The sequence below is a fragment of the Carcharodon carcharias genome (assembly GCF_017639515.1).
Source record: "Carcharodon carcharias isolate sCarCar2 chromosome 27 unlocalized genomic scaffold, sCarCar2.pri SUPER_27_unloc_1, whole genome shotgun sequence".
NCBI lineage: Eukaryota > Metazoa > Chordata > Chondrichthyes > Lamniformes > Lamnidae > Carcharodon > Carcharodon carcharias.
The window spans coordinates 1,223,630-1,251,100 of record NW_024470624.1 but is presented as its reverse complement, the minus strand read 5'-3'; the positions used below and the strand labels follow the sequence as shown (position 1 = coordinate 1,251,100).

At 44.3% G+C, this 27,471-nt stretch overlaps 2 protein-coding genes and 1 pseudogene across 3 annotated transcripts; all 3 read right to left on the bottom strand.

Moving 5' to 3' along the window:
- Positions 1–686: 686 nt before the first annotated feature.
- Positions 687–13,897, bottom strand: LOC121273709 (zinc finger protein 239-like). 2 transcript variants are annotated; one of them, XM_041180871.1, is made up of 2 exons: positions 13,866–13,897; positions 687–3,813 (listed from the first exon to the last, which is right to left on the bottom strand). In XM_041180871.1, exon 2 carries the CDS (start codon positions 3,453–3,455, stop codon positions 2,778–2,780), a length of 678 nt encoding a protein of 225 aa, XP_041036805.1. In that variant the 5' UTR covers positions 3,456–3,813; positions 13,866–13,897; the 3' UTR covers positions 687–2,777. The 2 variants fall into 2 exon arrangements, with proteins under 2 accessions (XP_041036805.1, XP_041036804.1); XM_041180870.1 differs by lacking the exon at positions 13,866–13,897 and adding an exon at positions 12,940–13,121.
- LOC121273589 (gastrula zinc finger protein XlCGF8.2DB-like) lies at positions 7,502–11,123 on the bottom strand (the record flags this gene model as incomplete). Its single annotated transcript, XM_041180746.1, has 1 exon — positions 7,502–11,123. A coding segment is annotated over one exon (1,044 nt), but the record flags the coding sequence as incomplete, so codon positions are not given.
- Positions 13,898–21,174: 7,277 nt separating the features above from the next.
- On the bottom strand, positions 21,175–23,451 carry LOC121273704 (annotated as a pseudogene).
- Positions 23,452–27,471: the final 4,020 nt, after the last annotated feature.

Below are 27,471 nucleotides of genomic sequence, written 5' to 3'. Positions count from 1 at the left end.
GTAACCCTCTCTGGCTCCGTCTTTGACAGTAATTCTTGAGGAATTCGGCCTCGGGAGTCTGGCTCCTTCTCTGACAGTAATTTCCTTGGAACTCGGCCTCGGGAATCTTCAGTACTTGGCTAGCAAGGAAGACCTTCAGAACCTCTACTTTTATCCCCAAAGTGACCATTACCTCACGTCAGAGTTGGACCAGTTGTAAGATGACAATTGGTCAATTTGGTTACTAGATTAATTTAAATGGATCCCCAATTATTTACACCTCCTTCTCTCATTATCTTAGACAGGAATAGAATAGAACTGTTTCATACTATCCCTTTATCTGATTCTATACAATCGCTCATTCATACAATTTCAAACGTTGAGGCTAATCAGAGCTTGAAGGTCTCTCTTGTCGGTACATTTATCATCATTGCATATTCTTTACATATACAGCAATTAAGGTTTTACATTTTTACAGAAAATGAAATTCAGCCTTTTATTATAATTACTGATTAATAATTGTAACTCAGTTAAGGCTCACTACTTATTCAATCATCTATTACCGACTGGTAGCTAAATAATACAGTAATCTTGTATTAACACATTTGGTTAATACAAGATATATTGGTTCAAAAAGACAGCTTGTGGAAGACAATAGCTTTCTTTCTTACTGATTTTGATTGTATGAAAAATGAGCTTTATTCTTGAGCTGGACTTTGACAGAATATGAAGTCCTGTAGCTTATCAAAATTAGAAAAGAATGTCTTTGTTTAAACAATTACTGCTAGCTCTGCAGTGTCGAGAAACATTTCAGTTTATACAGTGTTAATTTTTAAAATAAATATCCAGCCTTTACAAAGTAATTATCTCTTACATTGCAAGGTTTATTACTGAATAATCATTTGTTTCAAGACTGCCTTTCAATACAAAATCAATATATAGTTAATAAAGTTACAGAATGTGAAATGGCTGCAGCAAGCCACATGTTAGGGTTTAAAATGGCTTCCTTGACCTTGTTACTCATAACAGTGAATATGGTATGAAAGTGATTGAATTTTAAAAGGAAATTTGATTACCCAGGCCTACATACAGTTTCCTACATTACAACTGTGATTATACTTCAAATGTTCTTTGTTGAGTGTAAAACATTTTAGGAGGTTCTGTGATCATGAGAGGTGCTATAGAAATGCAAGTTATTTCTAATTGTCCGCATACTTGCTTATTTAAGTTCAGTCCCCTCATCAAAATCATTGATAAAGATTGAGCTTCAATTTTGTGTAATAACCATGTCTTTGATTCCATTCTGAATACTCTGAAAATCAAAACACAGTTATTTCCTGAATTATTTGTATGTAAACACAGCGAATTGTTGTGATGTGGAATGCACTGCCTGAAAATGGTGCGAGGAGCAGATTTGAATCTATCTTTGAAAAGGGAACAGGACAGATCCTTGAAAGAAAAACAAAACTATAGGACAATGGGATGAATTGGATAGCTCTTTCAAAGAGCCAGCATGGGCACAATGGGCCAAATAGCCTCCTTCTGTGTTCTGTGAGCTTCGTGTGCAGTTAAAGTGAGTGATAATGACCTGGAACCCACTTCCTATGAATGTGGTAGAAGCAGAGATGATGGAATGTTTTTGAAACGAGATTGGATGGGCACTTGAGAGAAATAAACTACCAGGGATACGGGGAAGAATGGGGCAATGGGACTGACTGGTTTGCTCTTTAGGAATTCGGTATGAACTCAATGGGCTGAATGGCCCCATTCCCTACCCTAATGACTCTATGATCTACAGAGAGAAATTTCAGTTCCTCCATTAACTAAACCCCTCATTCCTGGTGCCATTCTCATAAATCCTCTCTCCAGTCTCTCTAAGAACTTCACATCTGTGAGGCCCAGATATCGGGTTCCATTCTAGAGGGAAAGATAGATTTGAAAACTTGGGAAGTTATGTTCAACTCGCTCCGAACCATGGTTAGCCTACGCTGGGAGTACTGTTAACATTTGTGATCTCTTTTAGAAAGAGGAAATAGAGGCACTGGAGAAGAGGCAACAAAGATTCACAAGAATAATATCAGAACTGAGAGCATTTAACCCTTAGGAAAGGCTGGGCTGCTTGAGTACATTTAAGAGGAAATTAGATACACACATGAGGGATAAAGGAATAGAGAAATTTGCTGATGGGGGTGGGGGAGATGAAGAGGAGTGGATGATGTTTCATGTGGAGCAGAAGTACTGACATAGACCAACTGAGCTGACTGGCCTGGCCCTGTGCTGTAGACTCAATGGAACAGAGACAAATGTATTTCTTTTAGATCGACCTGCAGTGGTAGAAACTCGCTGGTGTCTCAGCCGGGTGCATCAATGGCTGAATCCCTTCCCAACCTCAGATCAGGTGAACAGTCTCTCCTCATTGTGAATTCAACGATCAGTTGCAGCCTCATCCATGGGTAATTAGACCCTGACAATTCCCACTTGCTTTCAGCCATTTCTCACAAAAGCTACTCAGATTGTAAGCTTCTGTCTGAAATTTTACTTTCCTATAAATTTCAAACTTCAGTATTAGACCAGCTTTCTCTGTTACCATATTCTAATCCTGACAGCCTTAGGGTGGAGACAATCATTATTTTGGTATAGATTTATTCACAGAGTGAAACATTACAGGTATATTCCTCCTGACTCCACACTATGTCAGTAAGTCTCTATTCATGTGTACTCATGTAAATATCCAATCAATATCTACTTAACCTGAATAGAGACAATTAACACCCACAATCAGAATATCTAAAAAATCTCTAATCAGTGTGACTGCCATGGTGTCTCAGCAGCTCCGATGAACAAGTGAATCCCTTCCCACACACACAGCAGGTGAATGGCCTCTCCCCAGTGTGAACTCGCTGGTGTGTCTGCAGGTGCACTGACTGAGTAAATCCCTTCCCACACTCAGAGCAGGTGAATGGCTTCTCCCCGGTGTGAACTCGCTTGTGTCTCTGCAAGTTGGATGAATCAGTGAATCCCTTCCCACATGCAGAGCAGCAAAATGGCTTCTCTCCATTGTGAACTCGCTGGTGTATCTGCAGCAGGGATGACTGAGTGAATCCCTTTCCACAGTCAGAGCAGGTGAACGGCCTCTCTCCACTGTGAACTCTCTGGTGTGTCTTTAGGTGGGATGACTGAGTAAATGCCTTCCCACACTCAGAGCAGGTGAATGGCCTCTCCCCGGTGTGAACTCGCTGGTGTTTCTGCAGGGTGGATGAATCAATGAATCCCTTCCCACACACAGAGCAGGTGTATGGCCTCTCTGCGCTGTGAACTCGCTGGTGTAGCTTCAGGTTGGATGACTTAATAAATCCCTTCCCACACACAAAGCAGGTGAACGGTCTCTCCCCGGTGTGTATGCGTCGATGAGTTTCCAGATCTGATGGGGCTTTGAATCCCATCTCACAGTTCCCACATTTCCACCGTTTCTCCATGGTGGGTGCCCTTGTGACTATCGAGGTTTGAATATCAGTCAAAGCCTCGTCCACACACAGAACACGTTTAGTCTCTCCCTGCTGTGAATGGTGCGATTTATTTTGGGCTGTGTAACTGATTAAAGCTCTTTCCGCAGTTAGTGCACTGGAACCCACTCACTCAGATGTCTGCATTTCGATGCTTTTCCAGTCACACTGATGTTTAAATTCTTTTGATGCGGACAGAACAGGGAAACATTTCTCCTTCTATATTCAAAGACCAATGATATTCAGGTCCTGATGAATTGAATGACTTGTCAGATTCTGACGTGATGTTTGGTTTGAGATTTCTGTCTGTAAATTCTCCTCTTCTAATATCCTGTAAAAGGAGTTTACAAAAGTCAGTGCAGGGTAGAAATTCAGAACAGACAATTTGAGTTTTTCTGGAACATTATTTTCTCTCTCATTCCCCAAAAGTTGTAAATCTCCATCCCACACATTCTCCCTCCGTTCTCACTCTGTGTACCTGATATTCACCCTCCCAATTGTCCTGAAGGTGCCAGTTTATGCTGATCGACAGATCCATGCTCAGCACTTGTTGTCCTGTATACAGAGACCCTAAAATCTTCATGCAGGCTGCTTGCCATATATCTGTCTATATTACTGGACTAAAACTGTGTGCAATATTCAGTAATGTCAGACTTATTAGAGATATGGTGGTGGGGGGAGTGAGTGAGAATTTTATTCAGGGAGCGAATGGACATGACCGACAACAACATGAGACCTAGAAATTCAGAACAGACAATTCTAGTTACTATGATCCCTGTGACTTGAAATATAGAATATATTTATATATATATGTGTGTGCATATATATGTGTGTGTGTATATATATATGTGTGTGTGTATATATATATACAATGTGTGTGTATGCATGTATATATATGTGTGTATACGCATATATATATGTGTGTGTGTATATATATATATATATATATATACATATATATATATGTTACATCGCTACAATGCTATGGGACCAGTAATATTATCTCATGTTTATCACAGACCCAGAAATAATTTGGGCTCAGTGACCTCAGCTGGTAAAACAGGGATTGACCAATGGAGAGAGATGAGAGACAGCAGGCCAGGCGCACAGACACGGGAACCCCACCCCCACCCCCTCCTTGAGCCACGGTTTCCAGGCAACCGACTGACGGCTCCGGCCAGAGAGAGAAGACCCCCTGAGAACTCGGGAGAGGGGAAGCTGCGCATCTGCAGGAGAGAGCCCGCCCCTTGTCATCATGCTGAGGGATTGACCAATTGGAAGAGTTGGAGGACTCTGGTCCTCCAGCCAATCAGAGCGCTGGCTTCATGTGAATGAAGATTGAGCTTCGCACAGACCAAAACTTCCACAAAAGCTGATGAAGGACACTTATTTTATCCTGGATAGTAAATAGTGTTTTTTCCTACCACTACAGGTACATCTAAAATGAATACATTTGTCTCTGTTCCATTGAGTCTACAGCACAGGGCCAGGCCAGTCGGCTCAGTTGGTCTATGTCAGTATTTATGCTCTACATGGGCCAGCACACATCCCTCTTCATCTCCCCGCATCAGCATATCCTTCTAGTCCTTTCTCCCTCATGTATGTATCTAGCTTCCCCTAAAATGTATTCATGCTATTCACCTCAACCACTCGCTGTAGTAGCGAGTTCCATATTCTCACCACTCGCTGGGTAAAGAGGGTTCTCATGAAATCCTGATTGGATTATCGAACCCCTTCATCATCTTAAAGACTTCCATCAGGTCACCCTTCAGTCTTCTCTTTTCTAGAGAAAAGCAGCTCCAGCCTTTCCTAAGGGTAAAATGCTCTCATTTCTGGTACTATTCTTGTAAATCTTGGTTGCCCCTTCTTCAGTGCCTCTATTTCCTTTTTCTAAATGGAGATCACAGATGTTGACAGTACTCCCAGTGCAGTCTAACTATGGTTCAAAACAAGTTGAACATAACCTCCCTGCTTTTCAATTCTATCCCTCGAGAACGGAACCCTATATCTGGGACCCACAGTTTAGGAAAGATGTGAAGTTCTTAGGGTGCAGAGCAGATTTACGAGAATGGCACCAGGGATGAGGGACTTCAGTTAGTTGGAGAGACTGGAGCAGCTGAAATTGTTCTTTTTAGATCACAGAGTCATTAGGATAGAGATGGAGTCCATTCAGCCCATCGTGTCCATGCCGGCTTACTGCAGAGCAAACCAGTCAATCCCATTGCCTCGTCCTATCCCTGTTGCCCTGAAAATTTATTTTCCTCAAGTGCCCATCCATTTTCCGTTTGAAACCGTTCATTGTCTCTGCTTCCACCCACCTCGCAGACAGCGAGTTCCAGGTCATCACCACTCACTGTGTAAAAACGTTCCTCCTAATTTCCCACCATATCTTTTCATTTTCATTCTTTCATGGGGTGTGGGTGTCATTGGCTGGGCCAGCATTTATTGCCCATCCCTAATTGCCCTTGAGAAGGTGGTGTTGAGCTGCATTCTTGAACCACTGCAGTCCATGTGGTGTAGGAACACCCACAGTGCTGTTGGGGAGGAATTCCAGGATTTGACCCAGCGACAGTGAAGATATACCCATAGTGATGTAGATATATCTCCTGTACAAAACTTTAAATCTGTGTCCACCTCATCCTTGTACCATCAGCGAATGGGAACAGCTTTTCTCTATCCTCCTTCCCTAAACCATAATCCTGTACACCTCTGTCAAATCTCCCCTCAACCTCGTTTGCTCCAAGGAGAACAACCCCAGCTTCTCCAACCTAACCTTGCGGTTAAAATCCCTCATCCCTGGAACCATTCTGGTAAATCTCCTCTCCACCCTCTCTGGGACCCTCACATCCTTCCTAAAGTGTGGTGACCAGAACTGGAATCAATACTCTAGTTGTGGCCTAACCAGAGTTTTATAAAGGTTCAGCAAAACTTCCTGGCTTTTGTTCTCAATCCCTCTATTTCTGAAGCCCAAGATCCCATTTGCTTTGGTAATTCCTCTCTCACTCTGTCCTGCCACCTTCAACGACCTCTGCACATGAACCCCCTGCTCACTCTTTAGAACTGTTCTATTTACATCTATATTTCCTCTCCCTATCCCCACTGCTAAATCACATCGCCTCAGTCTTCTCTGTATTAAATTCCATCTGCCCCCTTCAGAGAATGTTAAGGGGAGATATAAATGTTAAACTAAACATTCAAAGAAGAGGAGGCACTGCTTTCTTTAATATGTCACCCACAATTGAAGATGATCCCCTCCCTTTCAATGTATACGAGGCTCATAGAGCACAGAAGGAGGCCATTCGGCCCATCATGCCAGCTGCTGCGAATATCTAAGTTCATAATTCATACAGTTCCAAAAATAACTTTTAGTTTGGGGATTGAAATGTAGCTCGATGGAAACTCTGGGCTGAGAAACTGTTGAACACAACTCTGATGGAAATGCAAATCAAAGAAGCCTGGGCTAATTACAGTTAAAATGTGACCTTTGTTTATTCATTAAGGTCATTGTTGATAGTGAGAGCACCTAAAGAATGGATGATCCATTGTGGATTTTTCTTTTTATTTTCTCACTGAAGGCAGTTTCAGTCAGCAGCCTGCAGGTAACTTGGTCAGTCAGCAGTAAGTGTGGGAGGAGGAGCTGTGAACCAGTTGTGGGACGAGAAGCCAAGAGGGTCATTAGGAATCAGCGTGTTCCTCATGTTTAAATCCCTCAGCAAGAAGGTAGTGAAACTTCTGCTTGAACTGAGAAGTCCACAGCTTTGAGGCCTTAAAGGAAAGTTGCTGTGTTTCTTAGCCCAAAGCTGATGGAAGGAATTCCATAAAGTCTTGGAGCTTGGAGAATAGCTGGAATACTGAGGAGAATTAAAGTGAATTCTGGAGAGCTTTGACATCCCTTTGGGATGGTCCCAGGAACAGGAGCGAATAAACCTTCAAGATACCATTAAGTATAAGTTCTGTTGTGGAGAAGTTACAAAGTAGAACTGGGTTTAAAGCATAAATCTTTATAATCTATAACGTTAAGTTTGTAGTGCTGGTTTTTAATATTCTTTTGTTTCATATATACAGTAAAATTTGGTTTTGTTTGTAAATGTAGAATCTTGTGGTGTAATTCTTTCAGTTATCACTGGGTGTTTGAATTTCTCTTTAAACATTAACAGTCTTGACCGGGATTGTAACAATCAGCACAAACAATATTTCAAAACAAATCAAAGAGGACAAAATATGATTTTCCTTATTTTGCACAAAGAATTATTACATTTTAAGACATCCCTCTTCTAGGATCCCCAGTAATTTCTTAGCTTGAGCACTTCTTTTTATGAAACAATCCAATAATTGATGACTTGAAATGGAACTAATTGTCGTCCCTTCGAAAGCAGGAGGGCTATCGCCCAGCACAGAGGGTAATTTGGGATTTCTCCTGCAGACCAATCGAAAGGGATTTTTCCCTCCAACCATGTGAAGTGAATTCTTTCCATGAATCATCCATGTCAGTGCAGTTGTCAACTTGCAGTTTGGCTGATCAGCTAAGATTTTCTGCAGCATTTCATCGATCACCACGTGACTCCTTTCACAGATCCATTGCTGAAAGGACTTTCAGCTGCGGTGTTCATGACCATAATGTTCATGTTTTCACACACGTCTCTAAACTCGTCATTAGCAAATTCCCCCTCCATTATCAATCAGAAACTTAGCTGGTGCCCCAGGTCCAGTCCCTAGCCATTTCTCCACGACTTGGTCTATAATCTCCCTTTTGCCCTTGCCATGTATTATTGAGAAAGACTAAATCGGGTTACCATGTCTATAAAGTGTAGAATGAAAATATTTCTGTCTTTATCCCATCCCTTTAGATCCATGGCAACTACCTAGTTAAAGTCACGTGCCAAGGTAAGGTTTACAATAGATGTGACAGCGTCCTCCCATACTTTTTACACATTTCACACTTTGCTCTAATCTCCTCCATGAGCCTCGTATACTCTTCACCAACCACCCCTGCATTATTGAGCAGGATTTGTTATCTTGACAGGAAGGGTGAGCAAATTGTCTGTTTAGTTTTAAAATAATGTTTTTTTTCTCTCTGATTCTTATCATTGATACTATTAATCCTTCTCAAACACTCTGATTAGAAACATCAGGTATTGTTAAGGGGAGACGATAATGTCCTGACTGAGTCAACTTCCAGATCCACTGACTTTCCATGTCCAGTTGCATTTGTGCCTTTTATGTGGAAGGTTTACTCAACAGTAAGGGTACCTCACTAGACAGTACACCAGTCCTGATAAAGTGGATGACTCCAGCTATTTTGCAAAAATCCCCACTCTTTTTAGTGACGTCAATGTGTTCACATCACCAAAGACAAGGCGAACTTTCATACTCCTTGTGTCAATCCTCATTACGAGGTGAATCTGGGTAACATTTTCACCAACTGATCCACATACTGTCGAGGTGCAGCCACTGTCTAACACAGCACAGTTGAATGAGTCTGTGACTGACACACTCATCACTGGGACCAAAGCTCCTTGTGAATAGTACAATTCCTTTAAAGTGATCATCATCATCTTCTTCAGCCTCAGAATTCTCTGTATCATGTGTCACTTCGAAGACCCTGATTTTCCACTTTGGGCAGTTCATCACATAATGATATTTTGAGTCAGACCTGAAACACCTGTTAATTGTTCCTTGGTCATTCCTGGGGTTCATTCACCAATTAGTGCTGTTCCAATCCTGTCTCTAGTGACATCCAGATCTGCTAAAGATGTTTTCACCCTCATTTGAAACATGTCAAAGTCCATCTATGCTTCATAGGCATCCAATAGATCATCTTGCTTGTAAATCTCATCAATGAACCCAAATAGAAGACCTTCTTCAGTATCCAACTGTCGGGCATCCAGCTACTAAATACTTTGCTTCTGATTTTACTTTTGTTGGTAAGTGACAATGCCAAGACCAGACCTTGTTTCCTCCTTGGTAGGGACGTAACCCATGTCCACATATCCACTTCACTCTTCCACTATTTGTGTGGCTCAGACTCTGAGAACATCGGCAGGTAATCAGACCCTGACAATTTCCATAGTATAAAAGCAAATTACTGCAGATGCTGGAAATCTGACACAAAAACAGAAAGGTTGGAAAAGCTCAGCAGGTCTAGCAGCATCTGTGGAGAGAGAAACAGAGTTAACGTTTCAAGTCCGTATGACCCTTATTCAGAGCAATTCCCTGACAATTTGCACTTGTTTTCAGCCATTTCTCACAAAAGCTACCCGGATTGTAAGCTTATGTCTGAAACTTTATTTTCCTTTAGTTTCCAACCTCCACCATTAGACAAGCATTCTCTGTTACCATGTTATAATCCTGATAGCCTGATGGTGAAGGAAGAAACTGGAGCCAGTCTTTGCTTTGTATAGATTTATTCACAGTGTGAAACATTTCAGGTATATACCTTCTGAATACACCCGACTATGTGTCAGAAGTGGTCTCCTTATATGTGCTTAAGTAACCATCCAATAAATGTCCTGCACCTGCATATATTTTGCCTCAATTGACACAATTAACTCCCACAGTCCGAGCAGGCTGGTTAACCGAGTGAATTCCTTCCTACGCTCAGAGCAGGCAAACAGCCTTGCCCCGGTGTGACCCTGTTGATGTGTCAGCAGGTAGGATGAAAGAGCGAATCCCTTCCCACACATGGAGCAAACAAAGGGCATCTCTCCAGTGTGAATTTGCCGGTGTGTCTGCAGATGGGAAAAGCGAATGAATCCTTCCCATATCGAGAGCGGGTGAATGGTCTTTTCCAGTATAAACCTGTTGGTGTGTCAGCAGATGGGATAACTGAGCGAATCCTTTCCCACACTCAGAGCAGGTGAACAGCCTCTCCCCGGTGTGAACTACCTGGTGTGCCACTAGGTGAGATGACTGAGTGAATCCCTTCCCACACACAGAACAGGCGAATGGCTTCTCCCTGGTGTGAGTTACCTGGTGTGCCACTAGGTGTGTAGACTGAGTGAATGGCTTCCCACACTCAGAGCAGGTGAAAGGCCTCTCCCTGGTGTGAACCACCTGCTGTGCCACTAGGTGGGATGAATGAGTGAATGCCTTCCCACACTCAGAGCAGATGAATGGCTTCTCCCTGGTGTGAACTGCCTGGTGTGCCACTAGGTGGAATGACTGAGTGAATTCCTTCCCACAAACAGAGTAGGTGAACGGCCTCTCCTCAGTGTGAACTACCTGGTGTGCCACTAGGTGCGCAGACTGAGTGAATCCCTTCCCACACTCAGTGCAGGTGAACGACCTCTCCTGGGTGTGAACTGCCTGGTGTGCCACTAGGTGGGATGACTGAGTGAATCCCTTTCCACATTCAGAGCAGGAGAACAGCCTCTCCCTGGTGTGAGCGACTTGGTGTTTCACTAGGTGGGATGACTGAGTGAATCCCTTCCCACACACAGAGCAGGTGAACAGCCTCTGCCCAGTGTGAACTACCTGGTGTGCCAGTAGGTGGGATGAATGAGTGAATCCTTTCCCACACACAGAGCAGGTGAGCGGCCTCTCCCTGGTGTGAATGACCTGGTGTGCCACTAGGTGTGAGGAATGAGTGAATCCCTTCCCACACACAGGGCAGGTGAATGGCCTCTCCCTGGTGTGAATGTGTCAATGAGTTTCCAGCACAGATGTGGTTTGGAATCCCTTCCCACCATCCCCACATTTCCACAGTTTCTCCATGGTGTATGTGCCCTCGTGTATCTCCACGTCTGTTGATCAATTGGTGCCTTGTCCACACACACAACACATGTGTGGTGTCTCCCCTTTGTGAATGGTGATGTTTTCTCAGTCTGCGTAACTTGTTAAAGCTCTTTCCACAGTCAGTGCACTGGAACACTCTCACTCAGGTGTGCGTGTCTCAGTGCTTTTCCAATCACACTGATGTTTGATACATTTTGAAGCAGACAGAACAGACAATCATCTCTCCTTCTAGATTCAAAGGCCGATGAAATTCAGGTCCTGATGATTCGAGTGACTCTGGTGGATGCTAACGTGAATTTTGGTTTGAGAATTTCTAGCACAGACGGGTTCCGGAATCCCTTCCCACAGTCCCCACATTTCCATGCTTTCTCCATGATGTGGGTGTCCTTATGTCTCTCTGTGTTTGATAATCAGCTGAAGCCTCATACATGCACAGAACACGTGTACAGTCTCTCCCCGCTGTGAATGGTGTGATGTTTTTTCAGGCTGTGTAACTGATTAAAGCTCTTTCCACAGTCAGTGCACTGGAATACTCTCTCTTGGGTGTGTGTGTCTCGGTGCTTTTCCAATCACACCAACGTTTAGAATCTTTCCCCACAGACAGAACAGACAAATGTTTCTCTACATTCAAAGGTCAATTATGTTCAGATCCTGATGAATTGAATGACACTGTGAGATCTTGATGTGATTTTTGGTTTGAGATTTCTGTCTGCAAATCCTCCCCCTCTAATATCCTGCAAAAGGGGTTTACAAAAGTCATCACTGTCAGTACAGGATGGAGATTCAGAACAGATAATTCTAGTTCCTATGAAACGTTCTTTCCTCTCTCGCTCCCCAAAACCTGTAAATCTCTGTCCCACTCACTCTCCCTCCAATCTCACTCTGCTGTACCTAATTTACAACCTCCCAATTCTCCTGAAGGTGCAAATTCATCCTGATTGACAGATCCATGTTCAGCACTGTCAGTCCAGCAAACAGAGCTGTGAGCCATTAGCATGAACACGTTACAGGAGTACAAATGTTGTAATATCATATAATATAATATGTATTGCATGATTAGAGGTATGGGGGGATGCAAGAAAGAACTGTATTTAGGAGTCAGTGATCATGACCTGGTATCCAATGAGTCTGAGGATGGTGGAACTGAAGATGATCATTGATTTCAGCATGAAATTCGACGGACACTTGATGGAAATATACTTGCAGGGGAACGGGGATACAGCAGAGGAATGGGACTGAATGGATTTTTCTACAGAGAGTCAGCATGGACCTGAGTTGCCAAATGAACTCCTTCTGTGCCGTAATGACCCTATGACTGGAAATATATACACAGCTACAGTCCTACATTACAAGACTGGAAAGGATAATACATGAATATAATTACAGGACTACAAATAATATATGTAAACTGTTCCCTGTCACAACATTAGACATATCTCTGTCCTATATTAATTTACTGGCCCCTTAAATATCAGCCATCTCCTGGGGAAAAATTGTAAACATTAGGAAAGGGACCATCCTTTTAGCCAGACAAATAAATGTGTCAAGCTGAGGGAGCAAAGGATGTCAATGTTTTGAGAGAGAGAGAGACCTGGGCCAACCTTTTCAGAGTCTGCACCCTCCCTGGATTCACTTCCTTTCCCTTCAGTTCCTGCAAGTCAACAATTTCCCCCCAGAATGAGAAAAGAAATGGAAAGAGAGAGAAAGAAAGTGTTTTACTCACAGATGTTGGACACAGGAAGAAGTTTTAGTCTGTATGCAGCTCAATCTTCAGTCACACAACGCTCGCGCTCTGATTGGCTGGAGGACCAGAGTCCTTCCGGTCCTCCAGATCTCCTCATTGGTCATTTCCTCTGCATGAAGGGAAGGTGAGGGCTCTCCCCCGCACATGCGCAGCTTCCCCTCTTCCGAAACAAAAACATAATTACCTGGAAAAACTCAGCAGGTCTGGCAGCATCGGCGGAGAAGAAAAGAGTTGACGTTTCGACTCTTCATGACCCTTCGAAAGAACTAGTTCAACTCTTTTCCTCTCCGCCGATGCTGCCAGACCTGCTGAGTTTTTCCAGGTAATTCTGTTTTTGCTTGGAAACCTTGGCTCGAGGAGGCGGAGGCGGAGAGGGAACAATGGGTGGGGGCGGGGCTCCCGTGTCTGCGCGCCGGGCCTGAAGACTGGATCCCGAGGACGTCACCGCGGAGCAGAGTGATTCCTATTGGCTGATTCAGGCAGGGTTCCGTTGTGGACGTCACAATGCGGAATTTGGACAATGAGCTTCAGACTAAAACTTGCTCCTCTGGGCAACATCTGTGAGGAAATCACAAATCTAAACTGTTCCCTGTCACAACATTAGACATATCTCTGTCCTATATTAATGTACTGGCCCCTTAAATGTCAGCCATCTCCTGGGGAAAAATTGTAAACATTAGGAAAGAGACCATCCTTTTAGCCAGACAAATAAATGTGTCAAGCTGAGGGAGCAAAGGATGTCAATGTCTTTGAGAGAGAGACAGAGAGAGACCTGGGCCAACCTTTCCAGAGTCTGCACCCTCCCTGGATTCACTTCCTTTCCCTTCAGTTCCTACAAGTCAACAATTTCCCCCCAGAATGAGAAAAGAAATGGAAAGGGAGAGAAAAGAAAGTGTTTTACTCACAGATGTTGGACACAGGAAGAAGTTTTAGTCTGTGTGCAGCTCAATCTTTAGATCCATTTCTTTTCTAATTCTGGGGGCAAATTGTTGACTAGCAGGAACTGAATTTAGCTGTTCTGATTTTCTATAAGGGACTGACAGTGATGACTTTTGTAAACTCCTTTTACAGAATATTAGAAGAGGAGGATTTGCAGACAGAAATCTCAAATCAAACGTCACATCAAGATCTGACAAAGTCACTCAATTCATCAGGAGCTGAATATCAATGGCCTTTGAATCTGGAAGGAGAAGTGTTTGGCTGTTCATTCTGCTTCAGATGATTTTGAAATCAGTGTTATTGGAAATGCACTGAGACAGACACATCCGAGTGAGAGTGTTCCAGTGCACTGACTGCGGAAAGAGCTTTGACCAGTTATGCAGCCTGATAAAACATCACGGGAGGGACCGTATATGTGTTCTGTGTGTGACTGCTCAGTTGATCATTGAATCTGGGGTGACCTAAAGACACCCACACTATGGAGAAACTGTGGAAATGTGGGGACTGTGGGAAGGGATTCATATCCCCATCAAAGCTGGAAATTCATCGACGCAGCCACACTGGAGAGAGGCCATTCACCTGCTACGTGTGTGGAAGTGATTCACTCATTCATCCCACCTGATGAACACCAGCGAGTTCACGACGGGGAGAGACCATTCATCTGCTCTGACTGTGGGAAGGGATTCACTTAGTCATCCCACTTGCGGATTCACCAGCACGTTCACACCAGGGAGAGTCTGTTCATCTGCACCATGTGTGGGAAATGATTCACTCAGTCATCCAGCCTGCTGAGACACCATGTCACTCACACCGATGAGAGACCCTTTAAATGCTCTGACTGTGGGAGTAGCTTCAAAAGCTCTCGGGAACTGATGTTTCACCAGTGCATTCACACTGAGGAGAGATCGTTCAGCTGCTTTCACTGCAGGAACACCAGCAAGTTCACACCAGGGGAAGGCCATTCACCTGCTCTGAGCGTGGGAAAAGATTCATTCAGTTGTCCAAACTGCAGATGCACCAGCGAGTTCACACTGGGGAAAGGAGGCCATTCACCTGCTCCAGTGTGGGAAGGGATTTGCTTATTTATCCTTCTTTCTGAGATACCAGCGTGCTCACAGTGGGGAGAGGCTATTCATCTGCTTGGAGCATGGGAAGGTATTCACACGATCGTCCCACCTGTTGACACATCAGCGAGTTCACACTAAGGACACCCACACTATGGAGAAACTGTGGAAATGTGGGGACTGTGAGAAGGGATTCAAATCCCCATCAAAGCTGGAAATTCATCGACGTAGCCACGGAGAGAGGCCGTTCACCAGCTCTGACTGTGGGAAGGGATTCCGTCATTCAGCCTATCTGTGGATATATCAGCGAGTGCACACCGGGGAGAGGCTATTCACCTGCACTGTGTGGGGGTAGCGATTCCCTCAGTCATCCAAATTGCTGACACACCATGTCACTCACACCAATGAGAGACCCTTTAAATATGCTGACTGTATCAGGGCCCCACGCTTTGGGAAAGATGTGAAGTTTTTTGAGAGGGTGTAGAGGAGATTTACGACAATGGCACCAGGAATGAAGGACTTCAGTTAGTTGGAGAGACTGGAACAGCTAACTTTTCTGTCTTTGGATTATGGAATCATTAAGAGAAATAAGGAGACTATTCAGCCCATCAATTCCATGCTAGCTCTCTGTAGAGTAATCCAGTCAGTCCCATTCCCCTGTTCTATCACTGAATCACTGAAAGTTTATTTCCCTCAAGTGTCCATCCAATTGTCTTTTGAAATTGTTCATTGTCCCTGCTTCCGACCCTGCCCCTCATAGACAGCGAGTTCCAGGTCATTAGCATTGGCTGTGTAAAAATATTCCTCCTCACATCCCCCCTGCATCTCCTGCCCAAAACCTTAAATCTGTGTCCCCCTTGTCCTTGTACCATCAGCGAATGGGAACAGCTTTTCTTTGTCCACCTTCTCTAAACCTGTCATAATCTTGTACACCTCTATCAAATCTCACCTCAACTTCCCAGATTCAAGGAAAAAAACCCCAGTCTGACATCTAAAATAAAGAACAAACAATATGTTAATGCCTGAAAACAATTGGGAATATTTGATTTCTGTTTTAAAGATATGATGAATATATTGTATTAGACAGGAAAGGAATTGGAGTAACTCACCCAGGTGATCAGTGGAATGTATCAATCTGGTATCCACCTCCATTCTCGTGAAAGTCAGGGTGGTGTAGATGAGATGAATAAGTTGATAGATTTCTCTGGGAGATATTTACATCCTTACCTATGAGTTTTGTTTTAAAGAAAACCACATTTGATAGTCTGGCCACCACCTGAAATATCAGGACGATAACAGGGGGAGATAAGCAAAGACAGACACTCACTTTGATCTTTTGATAAGCATACCTGAAAGTTCAGAATGTGTGGCCTGACATTGGGGTACCGGTGTGTGTGTGCAGATGTGATTTGTTACATGTGAAGACAATAGGACACGTAAATTTATTGTGAAGTGGACTGAGGAATGGGTCCCAAACTTACACAGCTACTTGACAAACAACATGACATGAAATGGTTGTGACCAAGAGAATGAGACAATATTTTGACATCATCAAGGCATTGACACATACTCCAGAGAGAAACTGACTGTAAAACAATCAGTATAGAATTAAACACACTGGTCATGGTCAAAGAGTGACTAAAATTGAACGAACAGAGGTAAACATTTGGATTGGGTCAATTAAGGGCTTGGGAGAAATAATACCGAGTGAGAACTGTCCACAAGTTCGACAGGGGTAAGGAGAGAGCTGGAGAATCTTTTACATCCATGCTTGATCTGTTGCCTGAAGCATATGTCCTTATGTACCAGTAACCTAGAACTCACAGCGCTTCCTCAGAAAAATAAAAAATTGAGTAGATGTTACCTCAGGCAGGGCCAGAACAGAGCTGGAAAATAATGGAGTGAAATTGAGTGATGGGTCGGAGAGAATTCTCCTCCTCCTTAAGGTGTGGACTGTAAGAATCCTGGGGGACCCCTACTTCGGGTTTTCTGGCTAATTGGTGAACATTTAATTAAAAACTATGACAGGCTGTGCATTTATCTTTAATTTGATTGTTACACTTCTCCTGTTTTTATTCCTGTTGTGATTACTCTCTGGGTGAGGATGGTTGACAGGTGACAGGATGGGTAATTGTGGTTTGGGTCTTCATTGACCAAAGGATTTATTGATCCGAAAGGTGTAAAAGGGGCCAAACTTCAGCAGAAATCTGGCAGAGCTGAGAACAGATGACTTGCTATGTGGGAACAGGGAGATGAACAGCTCCCAGAGGACAGAGAAAACAAGAGTGCCTTGAATCCTAGACGACACCTGGATGTCAAGGCCACCATGTTTTCACTGCTTGGCATGGGAATGCTAACTCCCTGTACCGGGGATGGAGCGAGGGAAGCCAGTTGTTTGAGAGTTTGACGTGGCTTGGGCAGGTACAGATGGTTCAATGACAAGTTTTGTAATTGGTCTGTTCAAATGTTAGCTCAGCAATGATTGGGTTAAATCAGTCTCCATAGACTTTGTGATGTAAAACAGTATCAGAAGGGATTCCCCAAGCACAGAGATTTGTAGAGGTTTTACATATTGCATTGACTGGTGCCTTGGCATCTGGGGCAGACCAGGGAGCATTTACGTGGAGATGGTGCTTCGACCCAGAGTGTAATGGTAATGCTGCTGCACTTTGATACTACTGCTCAGACATGAGCATGTGTCAGGTCTTATTTATACTGAACAAAATCTAACCACTGTCACCAATAAGGGTTGTCACTGTGAATCATTTCAGAGGTTGGGAAAAGGGGATAAAGGGTTAATTGACTCCCTAACCCCCATTTTCTAACATCGCTGTTTCAAAAATAAAATCTCATCTCCCCCACTGGCTCCTTTGCCAATTACCTTAGAGGGACTCACTTTCTGTTAAAGACCCTGCCAACCCATCTCACCCACTTTCCTGAAAGTGCAGAAATCTAACCATGAGAAGTCCAGCAAAATCAAATAATTGTTTATTAATGAAATTGAACATGGTCAGAAACAACAGAAAATTACTTGAGCATTAAAGATAACCAGAGTAAAAGGACGTGCACAACGGTCTGGACCCAAATGGTTTCTCTTCGCCTCCTCTGTACCCTGTTCCCGTGACTCCCCGCTTTGGACACAGGGGCACTGAACCCCGGGGGTCGGGTCACCATCAGCCCCGGTTACCCCCTCCCATGTCCCAATTGGTTGGAGGCCCATTTCCCAGTCAGTCCTCCAGCACCTTCCTGTCTCTCTATCAGTGTGACGCCCATGGCAGTTTCCCAACTGGGGCGCAGGTCCCGTTATTCTCAGCTAAATTCAGCCCTCAGCTCTGTCGCCTGGTTGTCATTGACATGAGCAATAGAGAGACAGAAAGGTGCTGGAAGCTCAAATGGGAAGTTGAAGCTTGTGGCTCTAAACCAACATTTCAACGTTTGTCACTCAAACACTTGTTATTTATACTGGGGATTTTTTAATTAGATTTAGACACTGGAGGCAAAGGGTAACTTTCCATTTCTAACTTTGTATTGTCTATAGTGTCAGCCGTGGCTCAGTGGGTAACACTCTCACCTCTGGGTCAGGAGGCTGAGGGATCAAGTCCCACTCCTGAGACCTGATGACAAAAATCAAAGCCAACATTGCTAGTGCCAGCACTGAGGGAGTGCTGTATTGTCAGTGCAACCTTCTTTCAAATGAGATATTAAAATGCCAGCCCTGTCTGCCCTTTCAGGTGGATGTGAAAGATCCCATGGACGCTATTTCGAAATAGAGCAGCAGGGGAGTTATCCCTGGTGTCCTGGTCAATATCCGTCCCTCAATCAACATCACTAAAAACAGATCATCTGCTCATGATCACATTGCTGTTTGTGGGATCTTGCTGTGTGTAAATTGGCTGCCGCATTTCCTACATTACAACAGTGACTACACTTCAAAAGTACTTCACTGGCTGTAAAGTGCTTTGGGACATCCTGTGGCCACGAAAGGCGCTATAGAAATGCAAGTCCTTGTTTAATTGTCAGCGAACTTGGGGATATTACACTCGGTCCCTCATCGAAATCATTCACAGAGATTGAGAGCTCATTTTGTGTATGAACCTCCTGTTTGACACCTTTCCAAACGCTTTGAAAATCCAAACACACCACACCCAAGATGCGGAGTTTTTTGTTTTAAAAATCACAGCGAGTTGTTGTGATTTGGAATTCACTGCCTGAAAACGCACTGGAAGCAAATTCAACTGTATCTTTCAGAAGGGAATGGGACAGATTCTTGAAAGGAAAAGTAAATTGCAGGATGATGGGATTAATTGGACAGCTCTTTCAAAGAGCCTGCAGGAGCACGATGGACCGAATAGCCTCCTTCTGTGCTCTATGGGCCTCGTGTGCATTTAGAGGGAGGGCATCATCTTCAATTGTGGGTGACATATTAAAGAAAGCAGTGCCTCCTCTTCTCTGTATGTATAGTTTAACACTTAAATCTCCCTGAACATTCTCTGAAGTGGAAGATGGAATTTCATACAGAGAAGTGGGAGGTGATGAGATTTGGCAGAGGGGATAGGGAGAGGAAATATAGATGTAAATAGAACAGTTCTAAAGAGTGAGCAAGGATAGAGGGACCTGGGGGTTCATGTGCAGAGGTCATTGATGGTGGCAGGACAGAGAGAGAGAGGAATTCGCAAAGCACATGGGATCTTGGGCTTCAGAAATAGAGGGATTGAGAGCAAAAGCAGGGAAGTTTTGCTGAACCTTTATAAAACTCTGGTTAGGTTACAACTAGAGTATTGAGTCCAGTTCTGGTCACCACACTTTAGGAAGGATGTGAAGGTCCTTGAGAGGGTGGAGAGGAGGTTTACTAGAATGGTTCCCGGGATGAGGGACTTTAACCGCAAGGTTAGGTTGGAGAAGCTGGGATTGTTCTCTTTGGAGCAAAGGAGGTTGAGGGGAGATTTGATAGAGGTGTGCAAGATTATGACAGGTTTAGATAAGGTGGACAAAGAAAAGCTGTTCCCATTCACTGATAGTACAAGGACGAGGCGGACACAGATTTGAGGTTTTGTACAGGAGATATATCTACATCACTGTGGGTATATCTTCACTATCGCTGGGTCAAATCCTGGAATTCCTCCCCAACAGCACTGTGGGTGTACCTACACCACATGGACTGCAGCGGTTCAAGAAGGCAGCTCAACACCACCTTCTCAAGGGCAGTTAGGGATGGGCAATAAATGCTGGCCCAGCCAGTGACACCCACACCCCATGAAAGAATGAAAATGAAAAGATATGGGGGGGATTTGAGGAGGAACATTTTTACACAGTGAGTGATAATGACCTGGAACTCGCTGTCTGCGAGGTGGGTGGAAGCAGAGACAGTGAACAGTTTCAAAAGGAAGTTGGATGGGCATTTGAGGGAAATAAATTTTCAGGGTGACAGGGATAGAACGAGGCAATGGGACTGAGTGGTTTGCTCTGCAGTGAGCTGGCATGAACACGATGGGCTGAATGGACTCCTTCTCTACCCTAATGACTCTGTGATCTAAAAAGAACAATTTCAGCTGCTCCAGTCTCTCCAACTAACTGAAGTCCCTCAGCCCTGATGCCATTCTCCTCTAAACCCTCGCTAGAACTTCACATCTTTCCTAACGTGTGGGGCCCAGATATTGGGTTCCATTCTCGAGGGATAGAATTGAAAAGCAGGGAGGTTATGTTCAACTTGTTTCGAACCATGGTTAGACTACACTGGGAGTACTGTAAACATTTGTGATCTCCATTTAGAAAAAAGAAATAGAGGCACTGGAGAAGGGGCAACAAAGATTCACAAGAATAATACCAGAAATGAGAGCATTTAACCCTCAGGAAAGGCTGGGGCTGCTTTTCTCGAGAAAAGAGAAGACTGAAGGGTGACCTGATGGAAGTCTTTAAAAATATGAAGGGGTTCAATAATCCAATAGGGATTTCATGAGAAACCTCTTTACCCAGCGAGTGGTGAGAATGTGGAACTTGCTACCACAGCGAGTGGTTGAGGTGAATAGCATGAATACATTTAAGGGGAAGCTAGATACATACATGAGGGAGAAAGGAATAGAAGGATGTGCTGATGGGGGGAGATGAAGAGGGGTGGGTGGAGGCTCATGTGGAGCATAAATACTGACAGAGACCAATTGAGCCGACTGGCCTGGCCCTGTGCTGTAGACTCAATGGAACAGAGACAAATGTATTTATTTTAGACCTACCTGTCATGGTAGGAAAAACACTATTTACTATCCAGGATAAAATAAGCTTTTGTGGATCATTTCTGTGGAAATGTGCACTCCCAGGCTCAAACAGCATCAGCCACTGGAAGCAAATTCATAAGACCGGCCAGTCCAGCAGAAAGAAACTCTCCGACCCTCCCACTTCACCAAGTGTCAGAATGAACATGGTTCAGTCCTGGATGTGATTAACAGCAGCAATAACAGCAGAATCCAACCCCTGGAATCACTTGTGAACTTGCTGGTCTCTCAGCAGGTTGGATAAATGAATGAATCCCTTCCTACATAGAGAACAGATGAATGGCCTCTCCCCAGTGTGGCCTTGCTGGTGTGTCGGTAGGTCAGATGACTGTGCAAATCCCTTCCCAGACTCAGAGCAGGTAAACAATCTCACTCCTGCGTGAACCCACCGGTGTGTCTGCAGGGTACATAACCGAGAGAATTGCTTCCCACACTCAGAGCAGGAGAATGGTGTCTCTCGGGTGTGAACCCGCCTGTGTGTCTGCAGGTCAGATGACTGAGTGAATGCCTTCCCACATTCAGAGCAAGTGAATGGCTTCTCCCCAGTGTGTACTCGCTTGTGCTTCTGCAGGGCAGATGAATCACTGAATCCTTTCCCACACTCAGGGCAGGTGAACGGTCTCTCCCCGGTGTGAATTCGCTGGTGTGTGTGCAGGCTGGATAACTGACTGAATCCCTTCCCACACTCAGAGCAGACAAATGGCGAATCTCTGGTGTGAACTCGCTGATGTGTCAGTTGGTTGAATGGCTGAGTGAAGCCCTTCCCACACTCTGAACAGGTGAATGGCCTCTCCCTGGCGTGAACCCGCTAGTGTGTCTGCAGGTAGGATGACCAAGTGAATCCCTTCCCACACTCAGAGCAGGAGAATGGCCTCTCCTTGGTGTGAACTGGCTGGTGTGTCAGAAGGTTCGATAACTGACTGAATCCCTTCCCACACACAGAGCCGGTGAACGGCCTCTCCTCAGTGTGACTGCGCCGATGAATTTCCAGCTTCGAGGGGGATTTGAACCCCTTCCCACAGTCCCCACATTTCCAAGGTTTCTCCATGTTGTGGGTGTCCTTGTGCCTCTCCAGGTTTGACGATCCGTTGAATCCTCGTCCACAATCAGAACACTTTTATGGTCTCTCTACATGGCAATGTCAAATCAGTCTGTTTACCTGGTTGATGTTCCTTGACAGTCAGTGCACAGGAACAGTCACTCGGGTGTGTGTCTTATTGCTTGTCCAGTCACACTGATGTTTAAAATCTTCTGAAGCAGACAGAACAGACAAACATTGCTTCTTCTAGATTCAACGGCCGATGATATTCAGGCTCCATTAAACTGTGTGACTCTGCCAGACCTTGATGTGATGTTTGGTTTGAGATTTCTGACTGAAAATCCTCCCCTTCTGATATCCTGTAAAAGGAGTTTGCAAAGTCAGCACAGGATAACATTTTAGAACCAACAATTCTAGTTTCCATGGAACATTCTGCCTTCTGTCATTGCCGAAAAGTTGTGAATCTCTCCACCCACACTTTCCCTTCATTCTCACACTGCTTCACCTTATATACACCCTCCCAATTCTCCTGAAGCTGCTGATTCATCCTGACTGACAGAATCATGCTCACCGCTTTCTGTTTGATACTGATTACTGGTTGTATTGCTCTACACAGAGAGTCAGCATTGGCTCAAGTTGCTGAATGGACTCCCTCTGTGCCACAAAGACTATGAATGAAGGCACATTATGTAACTACACTACTATGTTACAAGACTAGAAATGATTATGAATGAAGTTTAGGTGACCATGAATAATAAAATATGTATCATATAACAACACTAGACATATCTTTGTCCATTATTAATTTACTGTCCCCTTAAATGTCAGCCATCTCCTGGGGAAATCAGCCCCTTTAATTGTGAACATTAGGAAAGAGACATTTAGCCAGAGAAATAAATGTGTCAAGCTGAGGGAGCAAAGGATGTCAATTTCTTTAAGAGAGAGAAAGACCTGGGCCAACCTTTCCAGACTCTGCACCCTCCCTGGATTCACTTCCTTCTCCTTCAGTTCCTGCAAGTCAACAATTTCCCCCCAGAATGAGAAAAGAAATGGAAAGGGGGAGAAAAGAAAGTGTTTTACTCACAGATGTTGGACACAGGAGGAAGTTTTAGTCTGTGTGAAGCTCAATCTTAATTCACATAAAGCCCGCGCTCTAATTGGCTGCAGGACGAGAGTCCTTCCGGTCCTCCAACTCTTCCCATTGGTCAATCTCCGGCCTGAAGACAATGGGGCAGCGGAAGCCTTCGTCGAAGCGGAGACTCTTTGACCCAATGACGAACGAGCTGTTGCCCAATGGAAATCGCAATTCTCCGCACATGCGCAGCTTCCTCTCTCCCTCGGACATGCGCAGTCCCGGGCCGCCCACCCGCGCGGTGGTAGAGCGGTTTCCCAGCGCGGTGGATTGTGGGATCTACGGCCGCCATTACTCATCCGGAGCCCAGTCGCAAAACTCCTGGAACTGGGATGGAAAGTGGGGGTGGGGGGGAGCAGTGACCCCGCCCTGACACAAAGTACATGTGGGTAGACACTGGATTTTATTGTGACGACCCCTTAGCAAAACAGTTCATTACCTTCAGGTGTAAAGACTTAGACACCTGGGTGACATATTGGGGAGGGCAATAGGTGAGTGTGAAACTGAACCCGAGAGTCAACACCTTCAGGGGAGGAGAATTGGGGGAAAAGCAAAAGGAGGATAGTAGGATGAATTAGAGCTACAATCCATAGGTAGGAATGGAGTGTGTATGGGACAGAGATTTATCATTTGAGAGGAGGAAGGATGTTCTATGACAACTGGAATCGACAGTTCTGGGTTTCTACCCTTTGCTTTTGTAGTATGTTTGTAATCTGATTTTACAGTGCATTAGTAGGAAGGATTTGCAGACCGGAATCGCAAACCAAACATCACGTCAAGATCTGACAGCATCACTCAACCTATCAGGCCCTGACTATCATCAGAACAAAAACAAAAACAAAAATACCTGGAAAATCTCAGCAGGTCTGACAACATCGTTGGAGAGGAGCACAGTTGACGTTTCGAGTCTGTCATCAGCCTCTGAAGATGAATGAGAAATTATTTGTTCATCTATCCAATTAAAAGTTTTCAGCTATCAGTGTGAGGCTTCAACTGGTCATCCAACTTGTTGATGGACAACTGTAGCCCGACAGGGGATGATCTATGTAAACCTGGCAGTGGGAGGGGTTTTGAGAAAGCAGCCAAGCTGGAAACTCAACCATGCAGTCACAGTGGGGAGAAGCCATTCACCTGCTCCACGTGTGGGAAGGGCTTCATTTGCTCATCCACCCTCCTTAGACACTAACTAGTTCACACTGTGGAGAGGCCTTTTGCTCGCTACCAGTGTGTGAAGAGGTTCAGGGATTCCTCTCACCTACTGGGACACCACGAGAGGCCACTGACCTTCTCTGAATGTTGGAAGGGATTCACTCACTCATTGAGCTTGATAACATATCAATGAGCTCACACCGGAGAGAGACTAGTCACCTGATCCAACTCGGAAGGGATTCACTCAGTCAGCCAAGCTCACACTAGGGAGAAGCATTTAAATGTTCTATCTGTAGGAAGGAATTCAACCAATCCTCCAGCCTGTTGATACACCAGTGAGTTCACACCAGGGAAAGACTGTTTGAAAGTCCACTCGCTCGTCCCATCTCGTGACACACCAGTGAGTTCATGTTTCACTGCAGGGGTTGGATTCTGCTGTTATTGCTGCTGTTAATCACATCCGTACTGAACCATGCTCATTCTGACAGTTGGGACTTGTGAGAAAATCTGAAATTGTCCATTTTGGCAGGGAGAATATCAGAGAAGCATATTATCTAAATGATGAGAGATTGCAGAGCTCTGACATACAGAGGGATTTGTGTGTCTTAGTGCCTGAATCGCAAAAGGATAGTATGCAAAGACAGCATATAATTAGGAAAGCTAATAGAATGTTATCATTTATTGTGAGGGGAATTTGATACAAAAGTAGGGAAATTATGCTTCAGTTATACACAGCACTCATGAGACTGCATCTGGAGTACTGTCTATTGTATTGGTTGCCTTATTTAAGGAAGGATGTAAATGTGTTGTAAGCAGTTCAGGGAAGATTTACCAAGCTAATATCTGGAATGGGTGGGTTGTCTTATGAGGAAAGGTTGGACAGGCTGGGCTTGTAACCGCTGGAGTTTAGAAGAGTAAGAAGCGACTTGATTGAAACCTTTAAGACCCTGAGAGGTCTTCACAGGGTGGATGTGGAGAGGATGTTTCCACTTAAAAGAGAAATTAAAACCAGGGGATCAATGTTTTAAAATAAGAAATGAGGCGAATTTTTTTCTCTCAGAGGGTCATAAACCTTTCTAATTCTCTCCCTGAAAAGACAGTGGAATTAGAGGGCAGAATTTTCTGCCTGCCGGGCGGGTCTGCCCGACCCAATCTCCGGCGGGCAGGAAGCCGATCACCGCCGGAGAAGCGGGCACTGCTGCCACTTTACGTGACCAGGCCAATTAAGGTCCGCCCAGCATGATGTCTGGTGGGAAGCACTATGCGCTCCCTGTGCGGGTGGGTGGGGATTCCCCAAAAGTGAGAGTGCGCTCTTTCACGCATGTGCATGAAAGAGCACACATCTCCCTGAGGCTAAGTGCTGCCTCTGGGAAATCACTTACACTTTTAAAAAATTAAAAATAGGAAAGAAAATCCTTAACATGCTCCCCTCATGTGACAATGTGACATGAGATGGGACATGTTCAGAAATTACACCAAAACTTTATTAAACTTTTTAAAACCCCGCATGAAACCTCATCCCGCCGGTGGATGAGGTTTCATGTTTTTTCTTTTGTCTGCCGGGGCTCCTGGCCTGCTCACCAACAAGGTTGGACAGGCAGGTCCTTTAATTGCTTCAATGATCCTGTTAATGGCCCGCTGCTTGCTGGCAAAATTCAGCCCAGAGTCTTTGAATATTTTTAAGGCAGAGGTGGATAGATTCTTGGTAAGCAAGAGGGCGATAGGTTATTGAGTGTAGGCAGGATGCAGATTTGAGGTTACTATCAGATCAGCCATGATCTTATTAAATGGTAGAGCAGGCTCGAGGGGCTGAATGGCCTCATCTTGCTCTTTGCTCGTGTGTTTGCCTTTTCTGATGATGTTAATACACCCTGTAACTGCGCTGGAGCTTAATACAGTTTGGACACATAGTTTGTCAAGTTCTTGATATCAGTGAAATGAGAAAAGGTAGGTTTTAAGCAGAATCTTAAAGGACAAGAGAGAAGTGGAGGGGTTAAGGGAGGGAATTCCAGAGCTTCGGAACCTGGCAGCTGAAAACCGAATGAGTGTCAGCCCTCGATTATGGGGGACTCGAATCTCTGGAGTGGGGACTTGAACCCACGACCTTCAGACTCAGAGGCGAGTGTATGAGACTGACTGAGCCCTGGTGTTCAGGGAATGGATGTGAATTCTCAGTTGCCTCATCCTTTCTCTGTCCTTTTCCCCATTCCAGGATCAGCAGATCAAGCTGAGAAACTGGGCAACAGTTAAAAGGGACAAGCAGGTGGTTAAGAGAATAAACTTCTTCACCCAGAGAGTGATGAGACTGTAGCACTCACTCCAAAACCTAAGCATCAACCAAAACCTAACCCTAAAACTAACCATAGTACTGAAGCTAATCCTAAACCGAAACCTAACCCTAAAGCTAAACCTTGCCCTAAACATAACCATAACCCTAAATCTAACCCTAAACCTAACCATAACCCTGAACATAATCCTAACCTAACTTTAAAACTAACCCAGAACCTAAACCTAACCAAAACCCAAAACCTAACCCTAGACCTAACCATAGCCCTAAACATAACAATAACCCTAAACCTAACCATAAAGTCAAAACTACCTCTAACCCTAACCCAACTCTAAAGCTAACCCTAAACCTAACTATAACCCTAAACATAACCATAACCTTAAACATAACCATAATCCTAAACATAACCATAATCCTAAAGCTAACCATAACCCTAAACCTAACCATAAACCTAAACCTAACCCTAAAGCTAACCCCAACCCTAAACCTAACCCTAAACCTAATGCCAAAACTAACCATAACCCTAAACCTAACAATAACCCTAAATCTAACCCTAACCCTAACCAAACACAAACCCTGACTCTAACCTTAACCTAACCCTAAATCCAGCCCTAAACATAACCATATCTCTAAAG

Coding starts and splice junctions, on each gene's coding strand:
- LOC121273709 (XM_041180871.1), bottom strand. CDS start 3,455: ATGGAGAAACGGTGGAAATGTGGGAACTGTGAGATGGGATTCAAAGCC.